We start from the raw sequence: 27,284 nt of genomic DNA on the forward strand, positions 1-27,284 counted from the left end.
TAAAGTAAAAGCAGCGACATTTAGGATTTTTTCAAGGCTAAACTTACATTAAGTGAGAATTTTCTCTGTAGCACCTTGTAATAAACAAACAGGAATATTTGTCTATATTGATAAGTTAATAAAATCTATAATTATAAGTATACAGAGAACATTTTATTCACATAAAGAAACAGAATAATTTTTAGCCTGAATATATCTAAATATATACACAGAACTTCCCCCAAAATAATTTATTTCTGTCTGATGGGTACAAGAACTGGATCTCCAAGGGTAAGTTTTAAGAACATGCTGCACCCAGTCACCTTCACTACTCTAAATCCTCTAAATACTCTAAAGTAAAGAGAAAATTAATGATTCTTCTTGCTGGAGAAGCTGGGGTGACCTAAGTATTGCTATACTGCAGATATTTTACTCTGTGGATAAGAGATTCCTACAAACACCTGAAAAGGCAGTAAAAAAAAAAAAAATTATTCTCCATCTGAAACAGCTCTTCGAACACTAACAGCACCAACACTGCAGAAATTTGTATTTTGAATAAAGTATTTCAAATACAAACACTGCTGGGTGAACTCCTGGAATATAAAAACCAGAATCAGATGGCTGCCAAGGCTTTTTTGGTTAAGAATGAATTTCTTGCATAAAAATCCTGTCCTAAGCACTGCTGATCACACAGGAAGGTGCTGCAGAGGCTGTAATGAAATCATTCTCAGCTCTGAGAGTGCACTGCAGGCTCTTCCCTGGTGCAGTGGCTGTGCTCACCCAGTTTGATGTGCACCCTGTCCGTGGGGGTGATGACAGCTGGGTACTGGTTGGTGGTGGGGGGCGGCGTGAGGCCGGTGTTGGTGGGGGAGGCGTCGCGGGGGTAGCACACGGCCTCGATCAGGTTCAGCTGCCCGTTCCTCTTCACCTTGTGCCCCAGCCCATAGACCAGCACCCGAGCCCAGGGGGCCTTGTACAGGGATGAGCTGGGGAAACAGCAGCACAGCTTGGTTAGGCTCAAACCAGCTGGGAAACATCCCAGCCACCACTCAGAATAAATCTCAAAGAGAAAACTCCAAAAAAATAAATAACTCCATTCCCAGATTGCCAGGCTCAGCTCAGCTTTGCCTCTCTCCATGACTCACTCTTTTCTGAAGCCAGACTGACTTTCCTTGCAGGACACAATCACAAAGGCAGCCCCAGGAAAATTCACATCCATGTTGACTTTGGATTCGGAAATTGGGAACTCTTCAGCAGGAAATTGTTCTGGTGCTGCCTGTAATAGGAAAATTCATCATGAAAGATCCCAAACAGCAGCAAACCCACTCCCTTCTTCTTTATTTATAGAGTGCTCTATAGCCAATGCATTTAATTAATTGCCAATTATGACACAGTGGGAGGCCACTTCATTTTAATTCAATCCAGAGCATTGCTACTGCTTCTGTTTTCAGTGATAATAGAATCTACCCAGAGAAACAATTCCCTGTGACAATGACAATCACCCAGACAACAAGGGCTCCTGAGAAGGGAACCCAACACTCTCATGAAACATGAGTATTTTACCTGCAGAAAGGAGCAGATCTGTTTGGTGAGGTCCAACAGACTCTCCTCTCCCTGATGCAGGGTCCGAGTGATGGCCACAGTGAGCCACTCCCTGATGGCCTGGGAATTGCCCTGGTAGAAGAGGTCTGTGGCAGCACAGGTCTGGGAATGGATGCAGTGCTGCAGGGACTGGGCCAGGAGAATGGAGCTTGAGCTGATGGTTCCATCTGGAATAACAAGGAAAACAGCACAAATTTGGAGATCACGCCAAATGTTTACGTAGCCTGGGAAATAAAAGCTGTAAAACACCTGGAAGATTCCCAACCTCTGTTTTCAAGTGGAAAACTCCTTGTCTAAAAGTCAGCAGGAGACAGGACCCACCCACCCTTGTGGCTAGGATGGCCTCTCCATGCCAGCTGTGTCCCCCACCAGCCCCAGCCCAGCCCCTGGCAAGGGTGATCTCCCCAGCTCATTCTTAAACACACTTATTAACCAGCTAATAAAGAAATAGAAAATTCATTAATTTTTTTTGTCCCCAGAAAAATATTGCACCAAAGAAGAACTGTGACAAAACCAAGTGTTTACCAGGAAGAGGTGGTGCAAGAAGCTGGTTGGAGAGCAGCTGTAGGTGCTCCAGGGTGATATCCCTGATGGCAGGAATGTGGAACAGCCGGGTGAACATGTGGGGAGATTTGGGAGCAAAAATATTGAGCAGAGCCATGCGACAGTAGAGCTTGGCCAGGGCAGCTTCACTCCTCAGCAGCTCCCTAGGGAACACAAACATCCATTCTATAAATTCCTTAACATTAAATCCAACCATGACAGTAAGATTCAGAACAAGCTGTAGCAGGTAACTGAACTACTCTTCAGATAATTAAATGCTTTGTAACCACATCTCTTTTTTCACCTGTGAATTTGGATGTTGGTGTTATCCAGGGTGACCAATCCATTGGTTGCAGTCCTCCTGTATCCTGCAGGTGGCCTTTCCAACATGTCAATGGGATACCAGTACCTCACCAGGACCCCCTCACTCCTCAGATAGGTCTCTACTTGCACCAGTTCATTCACCTGCAACACCAACCCCAGCACTGTCAGCAACACAATCAATACAACCACATTTTTCCTTCCAACAGAGCCCAAATCCAGCATCCTGAGCTGGTTTTGCTCCCAGCTGTGTGATGCTGACCATTAGAAGTCCTCCCAGTGTGTCTTTACTCACTGAGTCCACATCCAGAACAACCCCATGAAGGCCAAATGTCTTCAGCATGCCCCGAATGGCAAATTTGGGGAGAGCCGTTCCTACAGCGCTGCTGGTGACATTGTTGCTGTCAGGAGAGCGAGTCACCACGGTGAGACCTGGCAGAAAGGGACACCACTTTGAAGGTGTTTTCCTCAGTTGACAATTTCTGCAGCAGATCCCAAAAACCTCCAAACTTTTCTTCACCCCTCAGGATCCCTTGTGCTGCCCTTACCTTTCCGTACTTTATCAATTGTGAATTTGTTTGCTTCATCTTTGATATCCTCAATGGTGGGGAGGTAGAGATCCCTTGGGATGCCCCCATTTTCCTCATACAGGAATTCCACAGTTTGCCTTGCTATATCAACCATTCCTGAAAGACAGGAGGAAGTGCAAGTTATTTCCCTCAGCCACTTGAAGTAAGTTCTTATTCTCATTAAGATTCCAAGCAGGTGAATTTTCCAATTACTTAAATACTCTCTGTCAGGCTGAAAGATGGAAATTGGGAGTTTTCTTGAGAAAGCTTTTCCTGAGCTTCTCATGAGAGCTCAGAATTCCCTCCTCACACTTAATGTGACTTTCCCACAAATTGTTCTGCCAGACCTGAATTCTACAAAACTCCCAAATCTCCCCTTATTATTATTTAAACCTAAAAAGTTTTGCCTTGAGAGTCAGAAAATGCATGGATATAGTTTTTTCCCCAACTATTGTTCCAGAATGCTTCTGTATCCACATTACAATGAATTCTGTCACTATTTCTGAAGCCATTTTCCCTATTTAAATAGTCTAACATAGTAAAAGTGTTAAAGAAAAAGCATGAGCACAAACCAAATTCTAAGCACTGGAAGGATCCAGCAAGTGATTTTTTTAAATTTTTTTTTAAGTTTTCCAGCTCTGAATACAGTAAAATATGAAAGAAACAGGTGTTCTCTCAGACTTCCTGCACATCACAGAAAACAATATGCATGGAAATAAATACAGCCGTACCTAACTGTAAAGCTCCTTTAATCTGATCCAGCCCAGACTTCCTCTCAGCCTCATTACGGAATCTTCTTCTAATTGTAGGGAAAACTTTGGTTTCCCAGGCTTTAACCAAAAGGGCATAGTGATCCTCCTACAAAGACAGAAATGTTTTAGAACACCAAGGAGTGAGAAGTTACAAGCACTTATATTTTTGTCAGGGAAGCAGGAAAAACTCCTGTGTGGCAAAATTTCAAAATCTAAATGACAAGATCTGTTTTTAGACTCCAAATGAGAGGAGGGAGAGTTTGGCACATTCCTTACCCTGGGAATATCATCATCATCATCGTCATCACTTTCATCATCTGCTATAGGAGGGGGGTGAGGATCAGGGCCTGAGGTGATGAAGTTCTCATAGCTCAGCTCCATTTTATAGTGGCAGGATGTGTCACTGTCATACTCTGCAAGACACAGACAAATAATGAGATGATAATGCATGCAAAGACATCCCATGAAATTGAAGATATACAGCATTCCATGCTCTCCAGTCAGGGGGTGGGAATGCAATTCCTTTTGACACAGCAGAACCAATTGGCTGATCCAATCCACCGTGACATCCTATTGTATCCCAAGCCCTAATGAGACGATTTCTCATTCAAGCTGTGTTAATTATGAATAATTTGCGTATTCACATAGAGGAAGACTAAAGACAGTTTTAATTGCCTTGTCTAAAATCAGATAAACATGGCTTTGACTTGTGGTATGCCCCAGCTAAACAGGCACTACCTAAGGACTAAGGACAGCAGCCAGGCTGGGCTTAAATCCCTTTCCTTGCTTGGCATTTCTGCTGGCAGAGCTTTCAAAGGAGTGAATGTCACTTTACGTTGCTGCGCCGTGGCGACGGCGGCGATCCTGCAGGGGGGCCCGTGGGTGCCAGGGTCCGAGGCAATGCTGGTGCCAGCATCATTGTCACTGTCAGAGGCCATGGCAAAGGGCAAGGCCTCAAAGTTGGCACTGATCTCCTCGGCCAGGTCGAGGCACAGGTCGGCGGCGTTGCGGTGAGCCTGGCCCTCGGCGTAGGCGAACGGCCGCGAGCCGAAGTTCGCCCGCACCTTGGTGTTCTGGAAAAGGATCAGGGAAACTCTCAGATCCTGCTCTGAGCCCTCACTCTGCCCCAGGCAGGAGCTGCTCACACCTCCCCACCACCAGGATCCCCAGCTGCCACTCTGGGAAAGCTTCAAGCTGCTAAAGATACTGGTCAGGAATGCTGAGAGAGGAGCTCCTGGCATGGCACAGGGCATCCTGCCAGGCCAGCTGCACACTGCTGGGCTAATGGGCAGGAAGGGCTAATGAACACCTCAATCTACCCAACAAAGGTAAAAATGATCAATTTGCTTTTCTACAGAGCAGGTTCAATATTTTATACGATGTTTATAATACTTCTGAAAGTATATTAAGTGACAGACTTCTGTTACCAACTTGCCTTTTTCTGAATGTGGACAACTGGCCACATTCCACCAGACACATCCTCTAGGTAGGGCACAAGCCTCTGCCCACAATATGTAAAATAAACTCTGCCCTTTGCTGGCTGCCCTGGAGGAGGGGGAGTTCCTTCTGTTCTTTCCCATCCAATTCCAGCTACATCACCTGGAGAAAAACACAAACATAAAAAGGATTTAATCAGTTTTCCCATCCAGAATTTCCTCGACATTTAGAGGATTTTCTGATGGAGCACGTAAGGATTTTAGTCATGCTCTCACATACCAGGGGACAGAGTCACATCCAGTCTGACACTCTTCCACTGCAGCAGGCTGGAGCCATTGTAATGCACTGCTCGCCCATTGCTGAGGGGGAACAAGGACACAATGAGAGAGTAGGATCACCACCCACCAAAGCTGTGACACTCAAAAGGCAACTCAGCTCTCCTCATTCTGCAAAGATATTCCAGTCAATCATTTCTTGCATTTCAATTTAGAAGTATGTATTGCCACTACAGCTTCCTCCCCAGTCTGCTGATAAATGTACTGAATGTGGTTTTGATGTGCATCTCCAACCTACTTGTGAAAGAGGCAGGTGCCCACTGGATTCGTCCAAGCCCCATCCCGTTTTTCAGCCTCTGTGGCAAATCCAAAGGAAACTATTGGCCCAGTGTCATCATCTGTATCTCCATAGGAAACCACTTCAATTTCCCAGTAAAATGATGGTGCCTAGAAATAAAAATAATACCACATTTTAAAAAAGTTATTTACAAAACAGTGTTTAAAGAGGCAATTTTCTTGCTTTTCCTCTGTTGGATATTCAGTGACAAAGTGAGGTCTCACCTGCACTGGCACTGGGGAGGTGGCATAGATAAAGGTGCCCCGAGGAAGTCCCCCACCTGCACTGGGATCAGCCAGGAAGGTCACAGCAGTGAGATGTGAGGAGAACATGCAGGCTCTCACTGGGGGGAACACCCTGGATGGGCTCCAAGTGATTTCTTTGGGCTGCAGACACAACAGAACAGTTTATTCCACCAATCACAACTCAAGTCACCCACTGAAACACAACCATACATTTAGGAGCGCATTTAACACAACTCCAACAAATCACGCCCTGATACAGAAATTCACATTAAATGAGAGATTTCAAGAAGAATGCCCCAGTCTGGGCAGCAGCAGGGGGCTGTCCCAGGGCAGAGGGCTCAGCACTGCCCCTGTGCTCACCTGTCTCCTGTCTGCCTGCAGGGGAGGAGGAGGGGGCCGAGCACAGTCCCGGTACAACATCCGTAACCTCTCACACTGCATCTCCACAACCACGAGCCTCTCCCCTGCAACAACAACCCAAACCAGGCATCAGCTTCCAGCTGCTTCCTCCAGCATAATTGCTTCTCCAACACACAACAGTGCAATCTTAAAACACAAATAAACATGATATTGGCATTTTGAGGAGGTTTGATCAGCCTCATTTACATATTACCCTTAATTTCATTCGTTAGGTAACATATTCAAGTATTTTCTCATGTTTTATTTATATTTGGTTTGTAAAAACACTGCTATGTTAATTAAGCTATAAAGTTCATTTTAGTAAGCAAGTTTGTGGCCCAGCAAAGGCAGGAAAGCAAAAAATAATTATGTCTACTGTCACAAAAATCAGTCCTTGCTCTTTTACACCTAAATCATTACCCTTCACTTCAGCCACTTTTTTCTCTGGCATGTTCCTAAAAACTTGCCCCTGAACTAAGATTTCTGCTTGGCCCAGTGCTTTCCTTAAACAAGGAGAGCACAAGGATCAGGAATATAACAAAGTATTGCAAGAACCAGCAGAAAGGTAATAAAAAGAAAACATACAAATGATAATGCCAAGAAATACAGAGTAGGATAATGCTGGAAGCAATGAAGTGGAGAGTGCAGAAGAGAGCCAGGACTTGCTGCTTTGATACACAGAATAATCCTGTTCTGACCTAAATTAATGCCTAATGTTTAATGATTTAGGCTGATTAGCAGTTGCTCTTCCATCAGCAGCTCTGCAGCTGTGACATGACACTGTCCTGTGCCAGTTCCTAAACTCTGAGTAGCTGAAGGAAAAAACAATCAAATTATTTTAAAATCTGCTCTTGTCTCTGACCTGAATATGCCAAGGTGGTGTTGGCTACATACCAGGGCTGCACTCCTGGGCCACCAAATTCAGAACTTCTACAGCAGCTGGGCACTGTTGAATGAATTCTTCACAGAATGAGCTGTCTTCCAACAGCTGAGCCATCACCAGGCATGCTCTGAACAGAAAAATAATACATTGGAAGTGTTACAAAGTGTGTGCTGAATTCAAAGCTGGCTTTACAGCAAATTCAAGGGTGGTTTAAGGGTGGTCTTAACCCTGATTTTAGCTGGACCCTCCCCAATGGCAGCTTTTCTCTGCTTCACAAATGGATTTACTGAAGCATTTGCTCAGTGTGTTACAAGGACACTCATGAACAGACACTAAAAGGGAGCAGAGAGGAATTTCTGCACACCCCCAGAAGAAGGGCACAGAACTCATGCAATTCCCTGGGATGTTTGTGCACAAAGCCAGGCCTCACCTGGTTCTTATTTCAGCAAGGAGCCGGACCACTGCCATTACTGGGGTTGAGCCATCTCCTGTTGCAGGAAGTGAGGTGTGAATAGAGAGACTTCCCTCCTGAGGGAGCAACATGGACTGGACTGCCTGTACTACCTTCTCAGTAATGGACAGTTTATGAAGAGGCAATGCCTGATGGTGGGGGGGCACGGTAAAAAGTTAAATTCAAGTAGTTAGTTTCTAAGCAATGAGGGTGTTTTATTACCTGGAGTTAATTCTTATATTTTACTATCACAAAATCAGCATCAAACACCAATTAAAAAAAAAAACCAAAAAAACAAACCCCCAAACCAAGCCAGAAATTAACCACAAAAATCCCCAACCCAGTATGCAATGGAATATTTTTAAGCACAAAAGATGAACATTTGTTACTTGAATGAGAACTTAAACATATTATTAATATATTCTTAAAAAAACAAGGCAAACATTACAAATCATTTATAAGCAAAGATGAAACACTTTTTTTTTTTTTACATGCTGTAGATTAATAGTCAGTATGCTGTGACAGAAATAAAGCAAGAATCGAGATTATACTGAAAATTGGATGTTTAAAACTGCCATACCTCAGATCTTGGAACACAGAGCCTAGACAATGGAATAGTTAAAGTGTCTGATGCCTGGGAGGTCTTTCTAGTGTCTATAGTGGTGGGTGGGAATTTGACCGTGGCTATACCTTCTTGCTCATTAATAGATGCCACAACTCCAATGCTTCCTGCTATTCCTTTGCCTAAAACCTAAACCAAAGAAGAGCTGCATGAGATTGAAGGTGTTACAAGCAGGTTTGACATCACACACCAACTGCACACACAAGCACAGGGGGGTGCTTTAGGAAACAGGCTCCACAAGCTGCTGTTCCACAAGCACATCCTGCTCCCAAGGATCCCAAAGCAGGGAAAGACCTCAGGAGAGCAGCAATTCTCATCTAGGATATCAAATATGAACAGTGCTGAATTACCTGAACTTCAGAACCTATTTTAATTGTCTCCTTAAAGCCACCCAGAGCACACAGGGCAGCCACTGCCTGCCGAGCAATCCTTTGAAGTTTAGCCAGTTTCCTTCCACTGCTACTCCCGTTCTCCAAAATGCTCTCTGCATATTTCCCAAGCTGTGGAATGTACATCAGAGCCCGAGACAAAACCTGGAGACAGAAGCAAAAATACCAGGGAATGACTTCAAAGCACAATTCCAACAAAAACCAATGCCCTAAGCCTCCAGCCCACACAGTCTCAGAAGAACTGTTTTTGTTCTTGAAGAGAATTATGTAACTCAGAATATTCCAAGTTCTCTGAAGTGTGAGCACCAAAGCCATGACCATTCCCTGGTAACTTTTAGAATAAAATATAATCTTGGCAAAAGTCTTTGCTGAGGATTTCACCTAAGGAATAAATTAGGTGCTGCAGGATTCAGAGGAACATAAAACCAACTGGTTTTGTTCCAACCAACACTTGGTACCCTCAGAGACCACAGCCAAGGCAGAATAACCTGCCACAGGCAAGGGAACTACCCAACAAACAGCATTGTTAATGCCTGAAAAGAATGACAGCCCATTATCTAATGATGGCTAAATTCTGAGTTTTTTTGAGATAGCTGGCAAAGGGCTGGGTCTGTGCAGCTCCACACCTTGCTGTGTAAATCAGAATGAGCAGCTCAGGCATTGCTAATCACTAGATTCTCTAACTACTCAACCCCCAGTGAGGAATGTTCCAGTCGTGGCTGTGTTTGCTCACTTTTTCAGCAGTTGTTGTCCAGATCTGGGCTGCATTGGACTCAGGGGCCATGAGCAGGCTGTGCAGCAGGGCAATCACCTCTGCTGCCATGCTGTTTGCCACGTGCCCGCTGATGAACGGCCTCACCGGATCCGTCCTGCCAGGAGACAAAGGCAATTTCACCATTCAGCTCAAAACCAGGGAACAAAAAGAAGCTTCAGTTGTCAACAAGATATACACAAAAAAAAACAAAGGAAAAGGAACAGCCAGATTATCTTTGGGAGCAGTAGGAATATTGGTAGAGAGAAAAGCAGACTAAGGGATTTACCTGGCGAGCTCTGAATTCCTCTCTCTGCAAATGGAAGTTTGTGCAGTCTTCTTTTTGTCCCCAGTGGACAAGCCACTGGTGCTCTCTGGATTGACAGTCTCTATGGGTGGCCCCACACTCACTATCAGCCCAGATTGTGCCCACTTGGTTGCCTTTCTAAGAGCTGCAGCAGCTTCTTCTGTAATGACTTCACAGCAGCCACTCTGCAAAGGAAATTGCCACAGGAGGCAAATGTCATATCTGTTTGGTCACTCTGCTCATGTAAAAGTGCTGAGAACACAGCAAAGCCCCCTTCTGGGTGTGTGTTAGTCATAGATAAGTTCTGTCTCTTGCTTTTCATCATATACAGAGAGATCAGGGATCAAGTCACTGCTTTTAACATTCCATTTTTAAATTAACAGTTCAGTTTCTCTAATCAAAAAGCCACCAATGGATATTTCTGATGTAAACACTCAAGAACATATCTGAAAACATACATGATATTTCAATTAAAGTGTGTGGCTTAAAATTTGCATTATCAATGTGCATTTAACACTTGAGGAAAGAGAATATTAAAGGGGCTTAAACCTGACCTATGGCTGCAGGAAGCATCAGCTGAAATTCTTTTCCATCATTCACTCCTGTATTTGATCTGTATTTATAGAGGTAAATGATGAATAAAACAACATTGAACAAAGGGATCTTAACATCAGTAAAACCCAAGAATTCTGACTGGCCATAAATTTTTAGGATGTTGAAGAATTCCTGAGTTATTTCTCCTCTTACTTTTGTCATGTCCCGATCCATCTTCACCACCTTCTCCATGTTGGCTCCAGTTCCCAGTCGGAATGGGCGACCTTCTGAGCTACTGTTGGAGGGGAAAGAAAACACAAGAGCTTTGTTCTCACTGCTGGACAACACAGCTGAACTACACAGTCCAATTTCATATGTTATGGGTGGTTTGAAAGGATTTGAAGCCACCCTTGCAGCTGAATGCTCCACAGCAAGAGAAATATTAGGCAGTTAAGGACATATCCCATTTACAGAGGGATTTAATCCTTTGAATGCAGTTATTTGCAAAGCAATTTTACCCTGCCCCCCCTCAAGAAGAAGCCTCATGAAATGGTTTTTATTGATCACAAATGCCCAGGGCTCTGAGTTCACCTTTCACTTGTGCCTTTTAGTGTCATTTTTAGAGTGTGGGTTCAAAAAATCAACCCACGGAGTGGGGGAAGATGAAACGAGTAACACAAAATGCAGGAGGTGACAGCATTGGCATTCAGTGATTCCAACACCCAGGTGGGTTCTGAGAATACTAAAAAATGTTTAATAGCTAATTATTGTCCAGCTTATGCATTATTAAAGCAGTGCTTTTAAAGCCATTATGCCTTGACAGTTCTATTTATTAGTCCTACCCAGCTTGACACACCATAAATAAGATAAATGATATTCCATCAGAAACACTGAGCCTAAGTAGCTAATTTTTCATTAGATTGTTTTCAGACAGATGAAGATGTTCCCATGCTCCTCTGCATTATCTTATGGTTTTGCCAGTAAACACAACACATTGGGCAGGCACTCTGCTTTTCCATTTACTCATATGTAGGATGCATTTTTCTGCAGCTGCAACACTGGAAAAAAGGAGAAGATAAAGGGAATTGACAAAATTAGTTCTAATTCCAATGCAGTGAGCTGAGATTACCTTAGTAAAGGCTGAAGGACTTCATGGGAGGACTGATCTTCTCTTTTATGGATAAAAATAGAGAGTTTACCATCCACTGCCTCACTTTCTTCTCCGGGATCTTTATCACCTTTTATGGAATTTTTAGGGCTGGCTTTTGCCAAGGTAGTATCTGGCTCAGAGGCAGTTGGAGAAAGGACTGTCTGGCAGCCTTGAAGAAGAAAGGAAAAAACGAAAACAAAGAAACACAACCATGAATTTTCTTACCCTTGGAACCAACGCTGACACATCTGGGATGTGTCTGAAACATCACTGGAACCCCTTGCTTTGGTCTGAGGCCAGGGGAATTAGGAGGCAGATGGGAAGTCATAGGAATATCCTGCTCTCAGTGATATATCAGACACCTCCCAACACTTGAGTTTTCTGTCAGTACAAAAGCTCCTGGCACAGGGTGCCTGGAGAATCTGTGGCTGTCCCTGGACCCCTGAAGTGCCCAAGACCAGGCTGGATGGGGCTTGGAGCAACCTGGGATAGCTGAAGGTATGGGATGGAGTGGGACTGGATGGTCTTTAAGGTCCTTTTCATCCCAGGATTCCATAAAACACAAGTCCCTTGGGCACAACACCAAACAGCTGCTGGTACCTGGCACAACATAATCTGCCAGCTTTGCCAGCAGCAGGGAGGCAATCTTGGAGGCTGGGTCACTGGGATCATCCTGCTCGCTGTTCAGAGAGGGCACTGAGTAACTCCAGGGAGGCAATTCCACATTTCCACAGTCCTCAACACTCATGAGAGGCAGGGCAGCACGACACAGCTGCAGGATTATAAGCACCAGCTTTGGAGAAGGACGCTGATCCAAGAGAAGGGACAGAAGCTTGGACACACAGGCTGGTTGGCTCAGGATGGCTTTACCTATGTGACTCCTGAAAAGGAAAAGAATCTTGAAATTAAAACCAAAAATCATTTATTATTTACAAGATGTATTAAAAGCAATTTCAGCGCCTGGCAAAACATCTGTAGCAATTTTTCCATAACTTGACAGCACTGATTAAACACTAAGATTAAGAGTCAGTTTTAGAATGGTTTAAAAAAATCCACAAAAGATCCCACATGGCTTTGATACACAGGGTGAAAATACTCCAGAGCAAAGGTCTGGTACCTTGAGAGGTCATTCAGAAGGCTGAGGACATCCTGCAGTGCATCATTCCCTGCAGCCTGGTTGCCACAGCACTCAGTGGCTCTGGCCAGGTGGTTGGTGAGGAGGCTGGAGACCTGCCTGGCCAGCCCGGAGTGAACAGCATCTGTGGAACCCCCTTTGGAAGGGATGGAAGAACACACAGCTGTAATCAACAAAAATCAACGTACACACCTCAAAAATACCCCCTGATATATCCACCATTAACCAACAGCTACATGTCTGTAAGTTTAAGTGTGTTATGGGTGAATTCTACCACAGGAGAAATGCCAAATGATCACTCAGAACCTCTGGGTTCTCTGATGTTTAGACAGACTCAAGTGGCAAAACCTGAAATTATTTCCATGGGGAAGAAAAAAAACCAGAATTTAAAAACAAGAAGAAAATCCACTGAATTTTGTATTCACTTCTTAAGAAGCCACAGAGTCCCAAGTCATGGTGAATGACTGCCCTATTTTAAATACATCTACACCACTCCTCAGACACTTCTAACACAGAGAGCAGAAGGTATTTCCAGAGTTCCCACCTTCTTCCTTTTCCCACTCCACACAGCGGTTGGCCAGCACCTGGAAGGCAGCCCAAGCCATGGTGGCCACCTTCTGTTTCTTGGTCTGTTTTTCATTGGAGCTGGATTCTGTCTGGCTGCTCAGGCTGCAGAGCCGGTCCATGAGCTGCACCAGCCCACTACGCACCAGACACTTCTCCTCACTCCTGCAGGAGAAATTCAGGGTGGAATTAACCTCTCCATCACAATGGGAATCCAGAACTTGCTGTTAGCACAGCAACTAATTAGCTGATTCAGCAGAAATATGGTTCTGCCTCCCCCTTGTCCTCCCCAGATGGAAATGTGAGGGAATTTAACTGGATGTTCTCAGATGCTCCTCATGATGAGGAAAGGGGATGTATTTATACTAACACTTCTCCTGAAAGCAAAGCCCACTAAGGCCAGCTGTGGATGCCCCTCTTGCCTTGCCCACCTGGTGTAGGGAATGGTGCACAAGAGGCCAATGCTGTTGGCACAGGCGATGGGGTACCGGGCACACAGGGACACCACCGATGTCATTGTCTCTCCAAAAGCCTCCTGGACCTGCTCCACCATCCCACCACATGTCAGCTCTTCAATCCTGTTGGGGGCCAGAGATTGGGAATGAAAGGCTTCAATCCACAAACTTCCAAAATGTAACTTTAAGAAAATAATAATCAGTGCGTGTTAAGAATTACTCAAGGGAGGCTTGGAAGGGGAACTGCAAGTCACTCATGTTTTCATATGAAATATGTGAGCAAGAGTGTGGTAGTTACAGCTCAGACATGATTAAATCTCACTACGAACAAAATACAAAACATTTACTTCATTTAGATGACAGTATCAGCTAAAGCTATCATTAACACCTAACTAAAATTAATTTAGAATTAAATCAAGAGAGAAAGATATCCTTTATACATTTCTGGGTACATGTCAGCCCAGTATGAAAGTTCATCTGCTGATAAATAAAATAATTTCTAATAAGTTTCTGCCTTTTCACCCCACAGTATTTGCTGCAACCTCAGCTCTGCTAACTTGTGCCCTCACAGCAACTCACTTCCGGCTTTCCCTTGTCCAAAGCAATTTATCCCCTTCCACAGAGAACAAAGCACTGAATTCTGGAGCAATGCACCCACCTTGGCCCTCCCTGGAGCACCATTGTGACGGGTCCCACCAGGTGGGTGACGCCCCCGACGCGCACGGCGGCCGTCAGCAGCTCCCTCATGTGCACCAGCGCCTGTTTCCTGGTGTTGCCACGTCTCCAGCGGGTCTGGGCAGCCAGCAGGAAGCTGCTGCTGGACACCTGGGAGGTTTGGGATGGGATTTTTGTGAGACACAAACAAGGCAGCTCCTGTTTCCGAGCGAGTTGGAATTTGAAATGCAGTAACAACGTACGGCTTGGTCGGGGTTTGTGCCGATGAAAGCGAAGAGCTGCCCCAGCAGGACGCTGTAGGTGGGCTTGTCCCTGCTGTCCTCGATGGCCAGGGACTGCAGCAGGGTGAAGGAGCTGCTCCTGTGGCTGGTGACGTGCCGGCGCCTGCGAGGGAACAGCAACGTTACACCCGGCAGCGGGAAGCTGAGCCAACCTCCACAAACCCTGCTGTGGTGGCAGTGATAGATTTGATCAGATTGATGACTGGAACAGCACAGAGGTGGGAAGGGAAGGAATAAATCCTGCTGTACCTCTGGCTGGCCCGGGCAAACTCGATGTCCTCATTGCCAATCATCTCCAGGTCGGATGGGGCGGACATGCTGCGCAGGAACACGGGCTGGCGCACGGCGTGAGAGATCACCTTGGTCTCAGAGGCTGATTTACAGGCTGAAGTATTATAAAATAATCATAAAAACCATCATTCCTGATGCAGGAAATTATTTACTGGCTTTAAAATCACTGGTGGATATCCCAGTGGAAGCTGGAACACAGGGTGGGTAAAACCCAGTCTAAGCAAGAACGGGCAACTCAGATCTGAGAATTTTCCTGTTTTCAACCTTGCTGAGAGTTAAAGATTTGGAATGGAAGGCTTCAATTCACAAACTTCCAAATGCATCTTTGAAAAATCATAATCAGCACATGTTAAGAATTACTCAAGGGAGATTTAGAAGGAGAACTGCAAGTCATTCATGTTTTCATATGAAATATGTAAACAAGAGAGTGTGGAAATTACAGCTCATCTCACTGCAAACAAAACACAAAATCAGCTCTCAGGATTTTCCTGTTTTTAGGTATTGTTTCAAATCAGATTTCTTTTGATTTGGTTAAGTATTTTTCCTCAATAAATCAGGAGACTGAAGTTTAAATTCCTCCTACTATTACTCAGCTTATTTACCATCATCATGGCAATCAGAAAACAAAGCCTCAGCTTTATTTATTGTAAGAGAATTAATTTAATTTAGGAAGAAAATAGTTTAATTTAAAGCAAAAGAGGGGAAAATAAGAAATAAAAGGTATCTTTAGCAAATGTTGGTGATGAGAGATGTACCTGGAGTCTCTGCAGGGGTCCCAGATATGCTCCTTGTGATCCCAGACTGTGCTGCAATAGTCACATGCAACAAAAGCTCTGCTCTGTTCATCAAGCTCTTCACCAAAGTTTTTGTTTTTGCTAAGGGATGAGAGGTCTTCTGGATCAGTGAATTCACCTCTTGGAAAAACTTCTCCCTAGGATTATGAAAGGGAATCAAAAGAAGCCAAGTCCATGTTTGAATGCTTTCAGAAGGGAAGTGTTACTGTGGGAAAGGTCAGCTAAAGAGGAATTATGGCATCAGTCTGTTCTATGCCAACAGAGAAGAAAGCAGAAAAAATGGAAGAAATAAACAAGTGATTAGTTAGGAGTTGTAGGAATTAATATTAATTAATATATTTAGCACAGAAATTTCTAATCATTTCATCAGATACTTTTGGGACTCCCCAGAATTTCCCTGAAGCTGCCCCCTAAATGTTCACCAATACTGACCTTAGTGCCAGGACCACGTTCTCAAGATCACTCCCATCAAAAGAAACTTCCTTCATTGAACACAGAAGCTCCAGCTCCTTCATCTTGCTCTAAACAAAGGAAAGGAGAAGGATGAACATGTTTGGAAGGAGCAGAGTGGGGCACAAGCACCCACAGCAGCCCCAGGGCTCACCTCATTGAAGTGATAATCATAAAAAAAGGGGACATTGTTCTCCAGCTTCCCATGCATGGCATCATCCACCTCGTTCTGCCACTTCTGCTCCAGCTCAGCCACACTCTGATAAAGAGACAAAAATCATACTTGTTGCACTTAAGGCATAGAAGGGATTTTAAAAGAAGAAATCTGAGTACATTTTGTATTCCTGTGGTGCTAAAATACACCTTCACTCTCAAAACAAGCCTTCTGTTGCTTCAAGTAATTTTCTTTTTACCTGCAGTTGTCTCTCCATGGCATTCAGCTTCTTGAAGGTCTCTCCCATAATTTTACAGAGTAAATCATATTCTTCAGCGTGTTCCTCCTGATATTGGAAATTTATCAGGGACTGGAGAGCATCAACCAAATTGAGATGTTTAATCACACATGAAACCACCATCTCCTCCATGACTTCTGGCTGGATCACTTCCCTAGGTTTCCAGGGAAAGCCAAAGTCATTAATCAGGAGTAAGAGACCAACTTGGACAATTCATATTCAATAAATCAGATGTTGCATTCACAAAGAAGGTTAAAACCCCAGAGGGAAACAAGGACTCCTTACTTTATACTGGGTCTAAATTGAGGCCGAGCACGTCCAGAAATTTCCCTGAGCTTGATCATGATTCCTGGGGGCAGCCTAATCCTGGGCAGATCAAAGTAGTGTCCAACAGGAGGCACGAGCACATCAGAGGGATATGTGAACTCCCTGTCCTCCTCTATGGTGAGAGGCAAAGGAGAAGGGCTTGGAGTAAGGGCTGGAGATATGACCCCATTGGCTTCCACCTGCCACTGGCACCTGCAAAAAGGAGTAAAAACCAATTAAAGGGATTTTTATTTCCCCTCTCATTGAGAAACCAAAATCAATGACACGTTTCAAAGATTACATATTGATATATTAAGTGTTTGTACTTAAGTGTATATTATGTTTGTACCAAACATAACCCAGCCCTCCTTTTACTCTGAAAACACCTCTGTTTTGGAGAATATTCCCTCAGTTTTAGGCAACACAAAGTGCTGAACAAACTACAGGAAAAATGATCCAAACATCACCCTAAAGGACAAGACTTGAGCAGAAGTCAATTCCCCTCAGAAAAAAACCACTCAAATCAGAACTGATTTTTTTTTTTTTACCTTTGTAAGAGTTTAGATCTTAAGAGCTCTTGACAGGTTTCTTCATCTTTGGTAATTTCTGGCCCATTGTACAAGATCCTCAGCATGGAACAGGCCAGCACAGAGAGGCCCAAGGCCAGATCAACCAGGAATGGCAAACCTCCTGACACATCCTCTGAGGATTCCTGCAGCAGCAACAGGGAGAAGTTCAAGCAATCCACCAGGAAGTCTTTTCCAGTAGATTCAAGACAGCAGATTTTACATATAATATTTTAAATGCAAGATATAGCTTGGTATCAATCTTAGCTCTTACACAAAAAATGCTTAACAATTAACAGCAACTTGTAAGAACAACTCAAGACAAGAAGGGATTAAAACATTTTCCTGAACTAAGAAGGAACAGGTGAAGTTACCATCCCAAGTTGTAGTGGAATTCAGGATTCCCTATGTTTAATCCCAGAATCCCTCCCCTCTCTTCTTGGTGGGCTGGAATCATTATTTCCTCAGGACATCTCTGATTTTCAGGTTGTTACAAAGAAATGCTGACCCACAAGCAGCAAGGGCTGCTGGAGTAGCTTCAGGAGATAGATAATAACAACAATCTCCATGAATCCTTAAGTGTCAGCCCACCCACAGGGATCACTGTCTCACTGCCCCAGCCAGCTGCTGGTTTCCAGGTGCAGCTGCCAAGCTGGAAGCACATTTCCATGGATGTGGAAGGTGTGGCAGGCAGGAGGAGGCAGTGGGACCCTGGGACTGCCCCTGCATTACCTGGGCTCGGACAGTGCAGGCAAAGCCCCACATGGCTTTGTCAGGAGTGTTGTGCTCCCGCCCACTCCGCATCTCAAAGGAGAACGTGACTGTGTCTCCTTCCACCTTCAAATATCCACAGCAGGAAGGGAAAAAAAAAAAGAAAATGTATTTAATAATACACCATAAGTGGTTTGTTTTATAGATGAATGCTTTTAATGGCAGTTATCTGAGGGTTGTTTTCATCTCAAATGAGATATTCTGATTTAAGGTTTTTTCCTTTTTGTAAAGGTGTCTTTTAGTGGAAACTTATTTTTGCTGCTGGCTGACTATAGTAAAACAAAAAGAACCACCATAGCTGTAAAATCAAAAGCAGAAATTCTCAGTGTGTTACTTAGCCTTGATTTTCACTGTTTGTCTGCAAGAAACCAGACAAGAATTAACAATTCTCTTCCTGAAGGAAGACAGACAAACTCTTCAATTAGAAGAATGACAACAAATCCATCAAGGAGCTTGCTTAAAGAATAGCATCAAAATCCTTGTGTGAATGGATTGCATTAATTGTGAACCATGGAGCTCTTGTCTGAAATTGTTTTCCAGTTTATTACCTCTTGATTTCTTTTTACAATGTGTTTTGTCATGTAAGTAAGCACAGGTTTATATATATATATATATATATAAATATATATTAAACAAAATTAAACAAAAATAAAATCACACTGCAGAGAGTGTGAGAGGACATATTGCCAAAGCAGTGAAATGCTGAAGTTTCAAGAAGTTTGAGAGATTCTTCTTAGTTTAACTGCCAAAAACATCCAAAGTAAATTTAAAATCCACCAGAAATGGTTGGAATTTATCTGTTACATTTGCTACTTGATATATTTGGGGCTTATTATCCAAAAAACAAATTTTAAGAGAATCTGCACAGAGCTTCTCCTAGGAGGGTGTACTTAGGAGAAGAGCATTAAGGACTCCAGGACTCAAAACATCTCCATCAGGAACTCCAAGAAGACAAAACAAACTCCAAGGGAAGCTTCACACGGAACACAGAGCAGAGATTAAATCTCTCCCCCAAGGACACAACAGCTCACTGAGCAAGGATCTCATCATGGATAACTGCACACTTAAAAGCTTGGATGCATAGCTGTGAGGGTAAAATGGGCTGGGCATGGTTTCCAAAGGGAATTTTCTAAGGGAAAGAGCGGTGCATAGGGAATACTGTACCTTCACTAAGTCCTTGGGCCACCCCGTTCCTAAGACACTACGGCTGCCATATCCCAGTGTATTGCCTCCATACTCAGCAACCTTCCTACTGTTTGTGCTAGGACCAGCATAGATCACCAACTTCAAAACATAAAATACACTGTTAGACTGTAAGAGAAAAACAAGAAAACCTAATAATAATAATAATACTTAGCACTTCCACCGCGCTTTCGACTCTCGAAGCGCTCCATGCACGTGAACCAATCCTCACAGCTCTGTGAGGGCAGCAGGGTTAAGTATTATTATCCCCATTTTACAGATGGGGAAACTGAGGCATGCAGGGACTCAGGGACTCCAGGGGCTTGGTGTCTGCTCACACAGCAGAGAGCAGGAGCAACCCTGACTGCCAGCCCTGAAGCAGAGAACAAATTCCTTCCTCAGCAGTGAGGAGCTGATCCTGCTCCCAGCAAAGCCAAAGTTTTGTCAATGATTTTGGTGGGATCAGAGTTTTTTGGGGGAGTTTAATCAGTAATGGGTGATATTAATATTGAAGATATTTCCATTAGTTATTTATGAGCATCAGGACTTGCTCTATGCCAAAGAATAAAGAGCAGCACTCAGCAAGCAGCACAAGCTCTGATAATACACTCTGATAACAGAAAGTGGAAAAGTGCTATTGGTTATTTTCTTAAAGTATTTGTTCCTATTAATCCAGATATACAAACTCTTTATCATCAGGGAAAAAGGAACCTCTCCAGCTCTGCCCAGTTTAAACCAACTGTGCTGACCAAAGGAGGCAGCTGGATTAAAATTTGGCAAATAAGGAAAACTGAACATGAGTAAAAATGAGAAAAGTCAAACTTGGACAGTCTGAGCCAGCCTGAAATTATTTTTTTAAAAACCAGAACTGACAGAATTTCTGAAGGGAAAACCAACCCAAACCACCCCTCAATCCCTGGAGCCTCCCACACTTGTCCCATGGCAGAATTCCCACTTTTTTTGAGGGAATTCCCTCATTGCAGAGGTGCTGAGCTGGCCCTTGCTTACCTTGTCATAATCATACTGGGAGGAGCATCTGTTGTCAAATCTAAGATACAAACAGCGGGCTCCTGGAATGTGGACAGTTTCCTTAAATTTATAATTATCCCTGACAGGATGCACTGTCTCCACAGTCTTCCCAGCAGCCCAGGGAGCAGGGATCTTCAAACCAGTCAGGAATCCTGGCTCTTCCTTCTCTTCCAGCATCCTGAAATTACAGTGAGAAATTGGGCCTAAAATACAGTACAGGGATTTCTGACATTCTGACATTAAGATATAAAGTACTTAAAAATCACCTCTCAGTACTGACACACAGAGACAAGGAACTGACTCCTGGTTTTAGGCATGACTGTATTGAGGGAATTCATATATTACACATATTATAATTATATATATTATCATTATTATTCATACTTTACATATACTCTCATTCACAAAAAATCCCATTGTCACAAATTCTTTAGTATTCCAAAATTCTCCAATGCTGCAAATAAGCATTTTTTATTTGATTTTAGCTGTTTGTTTCTGTTCCTAAGCAGGAGCTGGAAAACTTTAAGCTGAGACAGAGCATTTAAATGCAGGAGTTAAAAATGTTATTTCTCTGTAAATTAAACCATTTAATAGCTTTGCAATGGTTTTAATTCTGTATCTCATGCTGCCAGAGCAATTTACATTTTCTCTTGATGGTCCTCCTTAGCCTAATTTATTGTGAGAGGAACATTTAGAATTCATTTCTAATGCTTGAGGTGAGGAAAAAACTCCAAACCATATTCTGTGTAAACAACCTGAAGTTATTAATAGTTTAATTCTATATACAGAACAAAATTTGGAACTAACTGCCTTTTGCAAAAGCTTATATAAAACTGAGACAGCCTTAGAAATCATTCCAGCACACTTTTAAAAATTAATTCAAATAAAAACTGCTGCTTTATCCCACAGCAAAGGTCAGACATTATAGTTCAGTTTACCCCATGAAAAGACCCAAATGTAAAGAAAATCACCTCTCATCAGGTAACTGCTTCCCTTTCTGCTCTGGAGCACAACTGGGGGAACTGTTCAGTTCTGAGAAAACTGGAGACTGGGTTTTAAGCAGCAGTGCAGTCTGTGGCCCAAAATACACAGTGTTAGAGACATGCAAATTAAAATGTAAAGCATTTTAAGAGCTCATTATTCAAATAATTAACAATCCTACTGTTGTTATTGACAATAAATCATTACTGAGTAGCTCCTGGAGCAGTCAAATTTAACATTCAGCATCAAGCAGCTTTGGCAGCTGTTGAGAAACTCTGAACTCTGGTGTGTGGAGAGTCTCTGGAGGAAGCTGAGCAGCATTTTGGAGGCTGCAGGCCCCAGGTCTGGCCCAGGGGTGGCACAGAGCCCATACCTGGCTGGTGTAAAGGACCAGCTGCACCAGCTGAGGCATCAGGGCATCAGCCATGGTCAGGGTCTGCAGGTTTGGGTGCATCAGGGATGTCAGCAGCACAGGCAGCAGGTGGCCAAGCATGGTGGCCTTTGTGATCTGCTCCAGGCCTTTTAACCTGGAAGGACAGCCAAAGTCACACAGGAACAACTCTTCTCACAGAGCAGCACTTATGATTTTAGTCACTTCTGTTTCATCTTGGAACAGCAATTCAAAATTCAGCAGAGAATGTTTGTATTATATTAACAAAATCCCCAAAACAATCTTGAAACCACTACAATTTCTCCCAAGTGTCAGTGACCTTGAATTGCTGACAATTCTCACTGAACAATCTGAGAGCAGAGACAGTAAATCAACAGTTTAATAATTACTCAGAGAAGGATAAGCTCCCCTGGGCACAGGGGATGAAAGTCTCCATCAAACACAAATGCACCAGTGTGGATATCAGCTCCCAGCACATGGAGCTCAAAGGACTTGAAAAGGATCTGCAGCTACAAAAATATATTTGAACATGAGCTCATATGAAAATATCACCCAGGAATTGTGTGCTGTCAACAAACACAACTAATCTTGCAGGCCCAGGGAAGCAGAAAGTGAAACCTGGAACACAGCTGGGACAGGGAGCTGCTTGTTTGAGCAGAGAAAAGTTCACAGCTTTTATTTCCACCCCATTCCCAAGGTGTATTTTTAAGAGAAGGGGAGACAGGGAAGGGCAGGTGATGGAATATATGGGATATCAAATCAAAACCCAGGATTGTCATATATAAATATCCAATCCAGCTACTAGGGATGTTAACAATCAGGGACTAAAAAATAAACAGATTGTTCTATCTTACTGGAGTATTTCCAGCTAATTACAGTTTATTTCCAGGTATCCTACTCATAAATACCATTAGAACTGACTAAAACCTTCCCAGTTTGAGGTTCCTATAGAAATATCAACCTACAGATGATCACGACTGACACAGAGTGATTCTAAATTCTCCTCCAGCTGAGTGCTAAACAATTGCCACAGGAAGAAACAGTTCCTGTGCATTCAAAGCTCAAATATAAAGTGATAAAGAATAATTCATGCTAACTGTGCTTGCAACAATAAGCCACAAAGAGCAGCAGTTCCCTGTTTCCAAATTAGGATCCTCCCAGTTGTCTTACCTTTGCTCCCTGTCAGAAATGTCACTGTTAATTAGTGCTGTTGTGACTTGTTGCAGCATTTCTAAGACTTCATCACATCCTGTCAGAATTTGTGTGGCAAGAGACAAAATGCTGGTCTTGAGTTCCTAAGTTAAAAAAAAGAAAAAAAAAAAAAGAGTTACAGGATACTTAAATTCTTAGAGAATCCCCCAAAAAAGGACAACAGAACATAAAGATGGATTTCCAAATGAAAAGAATGATAATGTGACCTGGCAAGCCTGTAGCAGGAGATTCATCCAAGACTTAAATTTGATTAATGTTAAGCCCCAAAGTGCTGGGAGAAACTAGGTGCATGTTTTACAGGATGCACATCCAGTTTCTAGAGGGAAGGAAGCCCCAAGTCCAGCACAGGAGAGAGCTGAGAGCCAGCCAAGGTACAGGACTGGTGACACAATGTCCTAGCAGGGATGAGCAGCACTGCAGAGAGAGAAACTGAACAATGAACACGGTGTGAATAGTGAGACAAGAAAAATACTCCAATATTTAGCATTTACTCAATGAGCCTGAACAAATCACTTCCAACTGCAGTAGCAGCTCACAAACACACACAGCCTCAAAGAGCAGCAGAGAAAAACCAGCTGAGCAAAATAGCAGAAATTCAGAAATCAATTCCATTAGGGAAGAATTATTACAAAAACTACTATGAGCAGACAACCTGCACTCCAGGGCAAACGTGGGAGTTGGATGAAGCAGTGTGAAATGCAGCATTTTAATAAACTTCTACCAGCCAAAGCCTGTCCTCTAACAGCTTCCTTGCCACAAACTCAATTCTCTCTATTTCAGACAACTGATGGAAGTGGTTCTACACAAACTTTGTTTAAACTGCAAAAAAGCAGAAGCCAGGTAATGCAAGTAAGAAATCCCTTTTCTATTTATTTAAAAATATTTTTTCAAGGACCACCTGAGTGATTTAGAGAAGAAAAAAAAAATCTATGGGGTAATGTGTCCAGGAAAGAAAATTCTGTTGCCAGGAAGCCTCCTAGCACATATTAATTAAAATCTATTTAAAATCTCATTATAAATATATTTAGGAAGGCAAGTGTCTGCTCTCACTGATAACAGGGAATACAAGCTGGAATCCTGAGCACTGAGTAACTGCAGATTTTACTCTGGACTGTTTAACCCTGTTCTCCAGCTATTTAACTCTATCAAAAGGAAAAGAACCACCAGCAAACAGCAAATGCACTGCAGGAACAAGGAGTCACAGGCACACTGACTGGAGAGAGCCATACTAGAATAAAACTTGGTGTTTACCTGTACCTTCAATGTCTCTCCCTGCAAGGAGCTGTCACTGTCATCATTGTCATCAGGTTTAATCAGAACAGTGTTACTGAGGAGGTGGTTCTGCACAGCCATCAGGTACCGCAAGCACGAGGACGCAGCCTTGAACACAAATAAGCAAAACTTGCAATTATCCAAACCCCCCATCAACCCTGAGTCAGGCAAGCCTCAGACTTGGAAGTTGGAGAGAGGAAAAAAAGGTTGAGGAAGAAGGAAAGAAAGAGGAAAGAAATAATTTTATATGTTGAAGAAACTGGTTGCAAAATGCTGAATTGTGTGAAATAAATCACAAGAATACAGAGGCAGCAAAACTTTGTTCAGGTTTGGAACATTATAGCAAAATGCAGGAACTCCAAGAATTAATTAATTCTGATAAGATCACGCCACCAGAGAGACAAATGTAATTCACACTCCTGAAAGTGATGGCTCCATGCCACTCCTCCTTCCCCACAGGCCAGGACATCCTGGCCTCTCCTGGTGTTGTTATGGAAGCTCAACCTGCCTTTCTCAGGGAGCTGCCCGTAGTTTTACCAACAAATGTCAGTTTTCACTCATTTCTGTCACTGGTAACTCTTTCAGCCTGTATGAACTACAACACACAACTGCATGTTTGACTCTTTTAAGCTGCTGTAATGTTTTGAATATTGAAATCCACTTCACTTCCAAGCAACTGGAAAATAAATCCATGCATAAACCCATTCCAGCATTACTGAATGATTTCCTTTGCTGTGAGAAATTATTCTTTTCTTCCCTGCACAGCACTAACAAAAGACAATTCTTCTGGATTTGTTTAGACAACTATAAAAGTTTCACGTCCTTTCACTCAGTGAAGAGGATAGATTCAAGGAGGAAAAGAAACCAAAGGCAGAGATACTTTTATCAAAACACATTTTACTTACAGGCACAGTTGAAAGAAGCCTTTGAAAGTCATCTTTAGATACAGTTTGGCACTTGGTGATTAAGACACAAGATTCTCGGACAACAATCTTGAGGATGTAGTGCAAGAGCTCATCATTGAGTCTTCAAGAGAGGCAAGAAAGGTGGGAAATGTTAATCATTAATTATTGTGCATTTTGTACAGCCCAGCTCACTCTGCAAGCTGGATCCCAAATTATGGGAAACCTAAACAAGGTTCAAACTTCCAATTCAGACACAAAAAACCCCAAGGCTGAAATATTTAACAAGTACAACAGATTTCCAGGGCTTTGCTGCACTGTGCTGATACAAATCTGATTTCTTAAAGCTCCTATAAAAGACTCCTCCCAACTTGAACAGCTACCTGAGACTGGCAGTTTTACTGCTGGAAAGTCACCTATGATATGCAGAGAAATGCTATAAAATCATATTTATGAAATTATCATTCAAATTTATCATGAACATGGCAAGGAACAAAGAATTCCAAACCCAATCTGGGTGCAGAAACATCCAAAGTTTGCCCTAAAACATCAAATCTTTCCCTCCCTAAAGAAATCTTCCCCCACAGACACAAACAACATTCAGGTCACACTGCAGGAACACACCAAGCAATTCCAGCAAAAGTTCTGCAAGTTCACCTCATGAAAATAACAGAAAAATATCCTGTAAACAGAGGCCTTTTACCTATAATGATCATCATCTTCACTTCCAAACCTGTTGTTCTGCAGCTGCTCAGCTAAATTGGTCAGGATAACATCCCGGAGCTGTGAGAGGCCACTGTTCCTCTCTCCTAAAAGGGAAATAAAAAAAAACTTTTGCAAAGCAGCATTTCACAGACTAGACTTTATTTCCCCAATCCCTCATTTAACACAGACTACAGCTCAGGAATGGCTGCATTCCCAGGGCTGCTGTCCCAGACTGGGACCACTTTTCCTGCCCATGGCACTGTTGGAAATTCCCAACACATTCCTGTGAAATAACGAATTACTGAGCATCAGCTGCTCCCAAGGCCAAATTCCCATTTCCTGGTGAACTTGAGCTCATTATTCCCCCTCCACTGAGCTCTAACATCACCTCTGATTACTGGGTATTTGCAAATATTCCTTTTCTCAACCTGACCCACCCTAGGCCATGCAGCCTTTTGGAAGTTGAAACATTCCATAATTTTCTAGAAAAGCATGGATTTATAGCAGAGTAGTGCCCAATATCCCAATTGTTCTCCCTCTAAGTTTGAGATGCACTTTGATTTTTTGTTCTCAGAAAAAACACACTCTAACCAGGCAATAAGACATTCTCACCTTCAGTTAAGACCAATTTCAATAAATTATTGATTTCTGCTTCTCCAGGATACAGGATATTTAAACCAGAGCTAAGGAAAAAATAAAACCATGCATTACTTGATGGATTTAGAAGTGAACAAAACCATTTCAGTGGACATGTGACAAATGGCACCACAGACTCAGAATCTGATGGAACATTTACAATGTCTGTGCAAAGGCTTAGAAGAGCATCACCCAGATTTTAACATCAATATTAGGACATAAGCAGCTGTTTTCTCCAGGAATCTCTTGTAATCAATTATATTTTATTGTTTAGGTCCCAAAGCTTCTCCAAGAGCTATTTGCTTCCCTCTGGAAAATTCCCCATTCATCACTTGCACACAGGGCAGCACAATCAGTTTGTTAAGAAACAGATATCAGGAAAAATGATGATGGCTCCAAAAAATCCTCCAAAAACTCTGGTGAGAGCTTAGGCTCCTCTGTGCCAAGAACAGTGGAAAATAAAAATACAATAATCAAGAAATCATTACTGCTACAGTTAGGTACTTTTTGGAGACTGGCTCTATAGAAGTCTTAGTTTAAGCTACACAGAAGATTCTGGAAGGAGCATTTCAGGAACACCCCAGCTCTGCAGAAACATTCCAGGTGGAGACTTTTTCCCTCTAACTTGTGATGAACTCTGTCCTTTCTATGTGAATTCCCCCATTGAGATCACAATCACTTCAAAGGA

The 27,284-nt window shown here is 42.9% G+C and overlaps 2 protein-coding genes across 7 annotated transcripts in view; one reads left to right on the forward strand and one right to left on the reverse strand.

Annotated features, from left to right (window-relative positions):
• ALDH2 (aldehyde dehydrogenase 2 family member) overlaps positions 1–27,284 on the forward strand; it is a 157,950-nt gene that overhangs the window by 99,407 nt on the left and 31,259 nt on the right. The gene's annotated exons all lie outside the window — the stretch shown is intronic.
• Positions 1–27,284, reverse strand: part of HECTD4 (HECT domain E3 ubiquitin protein ligase 4) — a 67,388-nt gene that overhangs the window by 18,343 nt on the left and 21,761 nt on the right. For 2 of the 6 annotated variants that reach the window (XM_056504690.1, XM_056504688.1), the window contains exons 14-59: positions 26,573–26,643; positions 25,959–26,064; positions 25,259–25,379; positions 24,333–24,461; positions 23,040–23,164; positions 21,852–22,005; positions 21,469–21,569; positions 20,477–20,675; positions 19,451–19,570; positions 18,248–18,352; positions 17,498–17,661; positions 16,929–17,162; positions 16,605–16,797; positions 16,346–16,450; positions 16,174–16,262; positions 15,703–15,878; positions 14,906–15,041; positions 14,618–14,759; positions 14,359–14,525; positions 13,677–13,823; positions 13,226–13,410; positions 12,664–12,817; positions 12,147–12,427; positions 11,526–11,715; positions 10,610–10,691; positions 9,845–10,047; positions 9,538–9,673; positions 8,766–8,948; positions 8,374–8,544; positions 7,773–7,942; positions 7,354–7,469; positions 6,421–6,524; positions 6,040–6,201; positions 5,777–5,925; positions 5,483–5,562; positions 5,202–5,365; positions 4,602–4,839; positions 4,043–4,179; positions 3,746–3,872; positions 2,994–3,131; positions 2,741–2,877; positions 2,429–2,589; positions 2,107–2,288; positions 1,543–1,748; positions 1,125–1,255; positions 760–965 (exon numbers count right to left, since the gene is read on the reverse strand). In XM_056504690.1, the coding sequence (XP_056360665.1) occupies positions 760–965; positions 1,125–1,255; positions 1,543–1,748; positions 2,107–2,288; positions 2,429–2,589; positions 2,741–2,877; positions 2,994–3,131; positions 3,746–3,872; positions 4,043–4,179; positions 4,602–4,839; positions 5,202–5,365; positions 5,483–5,562; positions 5,777–5,925; positions 6,040–6,201; positions 6,421–6,524; positions 7,354–7,469; positions 7,773–7,942; positions 8,374–8,544; positions 8,766–8,948; positions 9,538–9,673; positions 9,845–10,047; positions 10,610–10,691; positions 11,526–11,715; positions 12,147–12,427; positions 12,664–12,817; positions 13,226–13,410; positions 13,677–13,823; positions 14,359–14,525; positions 14,618–14,759; positions 14,906–15,041; positions 15,703–15,878; positions 16,174–16,262; positions 16,346–16,450; positions 16,605–16,797; positions 16,929–17,162; positions 17,498–17,661; positions 18,248–18,352; positions 19,451–19,570; positions 20,477–20,675; positions 21,469–21,569; positions 21,852–22,005; positions 23,040–23,164; positions 24,333–24,461; positions 25,259–25,379; positions 25,959–26,064; positions 26,573–26,643 (6,977 nt within the window). Of the gene's footprint in view, positions 1–759; positions 966–1,124; positions 1,256–1,542; positions 1,749–2,106; positions 2,289–2,428; positions 2,590–2,740; positions 2,878–2,993; positions 3,132–3,745; positions 3,873–4,042; positions 4,180–4,601; positions 4,840–5,201; positions 5,366–5,482; positions 5,563–5,776; positions 5,926–6,039; positions 6,202–6,420; positions 6,525–7,353; positions 7,470–7,772; positions 7,943–8,373; positions 8,545–8,765; positions 8,949–9,537; positions 9,674–9,844; positions 10,048–10,609; positions 10,692–11,525; positions 11,716–12,146; positions 12,428–12,663; positions 12,818–13,225; positions 13,411–13,676; positions 13,824–14,358; positions 14,526–14,617; positions 14,760–14,905; positions 15,042–15,702; positions 15,879–16,173; positions 16,263–16,345; positions 16,451–16,604; positions 16,798–16,928; positions 17,163–17,497; positions 17,662–18,247; positions 18,353–19,450; positions 19,598–20,476; positions 20,676–21,468; positions 21,570–21,851; positions 22,006–23,039; positions 23,165–24,332; positions 24,462–25,258; positions 25,380–25,958; positions 26,065–26,572; positions 26,644–27,284 lie in introns of all 6 variants that reach the window. The other 4 variants (XM_056504686.1, XM_056504685.1, XM_056504691.1 and 1 more) reach the window with 3 other exon arrangements.

Source organism: Oenanthe melanoleuca, chromosome 15 (assembly GCF_029582105.1).
Source record: "Oenanthe melanoleuca isolate GR-GAL-2019-014 chromosome 15, OMel1.0, whole genome shotgun sequence".
Classification (NCBI taxonomy): domain Eukaryota; kingdom Metazoa; phylum Chordata; class Aves; order Passeriformes; family Muscicapidae; genus Oenanthe; species Oenanthe melanoleuca.